Raw genomic sequence first — 3355 nt, 5'->3', positions numbered from 1 at the left:
GCTCCGGGTAGGAGGTGGGCGGCGTGTAGTACCGCCTGCGCAGCTCGGTGTAATAGCGGTCGGCCATGTAGGAGACGCTCAGGTGGACGTTCACACACATGAGGGAAAGCCTTTCTTTCAGTTCTTCATTTCCAGGTTCAATATTTGAGAAAAATGTCTTTGATACAGAAAGAAGTGCTTCTCTGGGCCACTGTCAATAAAGAACTATCTGGTATATCCGCTAGTCATTTCAGTAACTTACAGTTTAACAACGGAGGAAAATGCATTTCTCTGGAATACTTTCTTGCCTAGTTCACCCTTTCACCTCGTTAATAGGAACACTCCTGTGTACGGTGCTTAATGAACTGAACATCTCTCTCTTGTACGGATCATTTTCATCAGCATGTACATACATGATTCTTAAGTTTCCCATTTAACAATACTTCTCTTATGACCTCATATACCCCCGTTTAGCTATCTATCTTTCTGTTTTTCATCATGGGCAAAACTTATTGAAAGAGTTGTCTATACTTACTGTTCCTAATTATTCTTGTCTCCTGAACCCTCTCTGGTACCACTGAAATACCTCTTGTAAGATCAGTAACTTCTACATTGCTCAATTCAACGGTCTCCTCTTCGTTATAAATTCTGTTTTGTCTTTGTTTTGTGAACGCCATCATCATCCCTGGTCTGAGTAAATTCCTAGCAGGCTTTTAAGCTAATAACAAGTATTTGTGACTTATTCTCAGACAACGTGTTCCACCTTTAAAATCTAACGGGTCCATCTTCTCAGAGAGACTGAGGTGTCACCCACCTGGACAAACCAGTCAATGGTGCAGCAGTTCACTAGGGATGGGAACATCCGGCATCGGGACCGAAAGGCCTCCCCAACTGGGCTCATGCAGAGAACAATATGCAGCTTCTGACGGACTCTGCTGATGAAGTAGTGAAACACCTGACAAAGAGAAATACAATTTTTAGTTGAACATAAGGATGAGGTAACAATGAAAATAAGTGTTGGCTAATGCATTTGAGGCTTCTAATGCCAAGTAAAACAAGTTATTACAGTAGAGATGTGAACTGTCTTGTTCAACATTCATTCCCTTTCTCTCATGCAGATTTTGCAGACTGCATTGCATCGAGTTTTATGAATGTGATTTAGGTCTTCCTCATCAGTGCGTTTGAGGAGATCTCTTGAATAAAGTGAAGAGAGATCTTCATAGAAGGCTTAACTTTGGGACAGAGGGAAACTGGGTGAAAGGAGCAAGGAGTAAAGCATCACTATTTTGCAGACGCAGAACCTGGCAGAAGTGGCATGGTCCTGGAGAACTGTCATCTCTGGATATGGCTCCTATTTCAGCTTCTTCCTGACATGTGGAGGACACACAGCTTTGGAGATGGCAGCTGAAGCAGAGATAGGCATGCTGATTGGTTTAGTGCATTCCTGGTTCAGCAGGAATGGCTATGGCAGAGGCAACAGCTTCCTTGACCATCTACTTCTGCAGTGTGTGCTATATGTTCATCTTAAGCAGTTCAGCCTGAAATCTCTTTCTTTGGCCATCCCAGTGATTCTATATCCCTTTAATAAATCCCTCTCTGCTTACATAAGGTAAAATAGACTTGTTGCCTGAATCTATAATCTAACATAATAGTAGAAGAAAATTTCCCACAGAGACGTTGAAAAGATACAAGAAAAAATAGCCAGAAAGTTGAAGAAGTACAGAAAGGAGGGAGATTTGTCTCCAGAAGTAGACAAATAATTGTGTATGGAATCTATTATGGTGTTGAAGGATTTCAGTGGACAGCAGCTACATTGCTCCTGAAAGAGTAAGAGCAAATGCATTTCTGTTTTAGTTGTCTCATAACCTTGCTGATAGGCCAAGGGATAAAAAGCACTAGACTCAAACCTTTAGCTCTCCTCAGGTGAGATGGTGTGCATGTGTGAAATAAACCTGTGCTTAAGAATAAAGGAACTGGTGGGACCAGCAGTTAGCGTATGGCTATGTTGCTGGACTCCCACGTAGTCCACCGCTGTTCGAGTCCCGGACCTGGTGGCTTAAACTCACGCCGGGTGCGTGTGCGTGCCTGCTCAAGATCCCAAGAGGAGAATGGAGGAGAAAGGACTGCAGCGTGGCCATTCCCCCTGGGGGGTGATTTCTCGCTTTCTGTCTTTCTGTCTCTGTCTGTCTGGCTAGCACATGTGCCCTATAGCAAAAACCTCACCAAAAAAAGAAAAAAAAAGAATAAAGGAACTGGTTAGTTGAGACAAGACTATGATTTCCATGGGGCAATACATTTCTTTTTAAAAAAATTTTCATGTAATTTTATTTGTTATTACTATTTTTTAATTTGACCAGAGAGAGAAAGAGAAAGCAAGCTGCCAGATCTGGGACTTGAACTATGGTCTGCCATGTGGGAATCCAATGCATTGACCACTGTGCCACCAGCTGGTCTCTTAAGTTTCTGTTTTCTACTTCCCACAAACTCTCAAAGTTTGGTGAACCAACTCTTTTAACACAGAAAAAATAAAATAAATAAATTTTAAAAAGCACATGGAGTTATGAAGGAAGCCAATTATATCAAAAAAGGATTTTAGGGACCAACAGATGGTGTCATAGTTACATCACTGGACTGCCATGAGTCCTGGACCCAGCAGTTTAAGCCTCACATTGTGTGTGTGTGTGTGTGTGTGTGTGTATGCCCAAAGTCCTGAGAGGAGAGTGATGGAGAAGTGACTGAGGCATGGCCATTCCCCTGTGGAGTGATTTCTATGTTTCTGTCTCTCTGCTGAGTGGATACACCTTAAAGCAAAAATCTCTCATTAAAAAAAAAAAAAAAAAAAAAAAGATTCTATCCATCGATCTCTTCAGGGGATTTTTGAACTAAAATAAAAGACTAAGACAACTTTTTGTTTACAAAGCCATATAACTCTTCTGGGCTGTCCTACCTCATCTCTGTTCCCCTCAGAGATTCCTGCTTCTTTTGCTTTGGGTCTGGTGGCTGCTAAAACCTGTTCCAGTTCATCCTTTTCAAATAAATTAGGCACTTCACCTGAGTTCAGGATGTTATTTATATCTTCTAGAAACTCCTCCACTACAATCTGTAGAAGAAAGTAGAGTGGTCACTACAACTCAATCATTTTACATTTAGTACATGTAAATCATAAAGCATGTATTTGTTCTAAAATTCATGAGTTAATTTTTTTTTTTTTTGAGAGGTTTTTGCTATAGGGCGCGTGCGCTCGCCAGACAGACAGAGAGAGACAGAGACAGAAAGCGAGAAATCACCCCCCAGGGGGGGTGGCCATGCCGCAATCCCTTCTCCTCCATTCTCCTCTCGGGATCTTGGGCACGCACGCACACGCGCCCGGCGTGAG

General features: G+C 42.1%; 1 protein-coding gene across 1 annotated transcript in view; it reads right to left on the bottom strand.

The window, feature by feature from the left end:
- Positions 1-3355, bottom strand: part of DNAH6 (dynein axonemal heavy chain 6) — a 314451-nt gene that overhangs the window by 93401 nt on the left and 217695 nt on the right. The window contains exons 47-49 of the mRNA XM_006149128.1: positions 2927-3079; positions 794-934; positions 9-190 (exon numbers count right to left, since the gene is read on the bottom strand). Of these exons, the coding sequence (XP_006149190.1) occupies positions 9-190; positions 794-934; positions 2927-3079 (476 nt within the window). The remainder of the gene's footprint in view (positions 1-8; positions 191-793; positions 935-2926; positions 3080-3355) is intronic.

The sequence above is a fragment of the Tupaia chinensis genome, unplaced genomic scaffold, assembly GCF_000334495.1.
Source record: "Tupaia chinensis unplaced genomic scaffold, TupChi_1.0 Scaffold000253_1, whole genome shotgun sequence".
Taxonomy (NCBI): domain Eukaryota; kingdom Metazoa; phylum Chordata; class Mammalia; order Scandentia; family Tupaiidae; genus Tupaia; species Tupaia belangeri.
The sequence above is the reverse complement of the archived record's forward strand: the minus strand, read 5'-3'. Positions and strand labels throughout refer to the sequence as shown.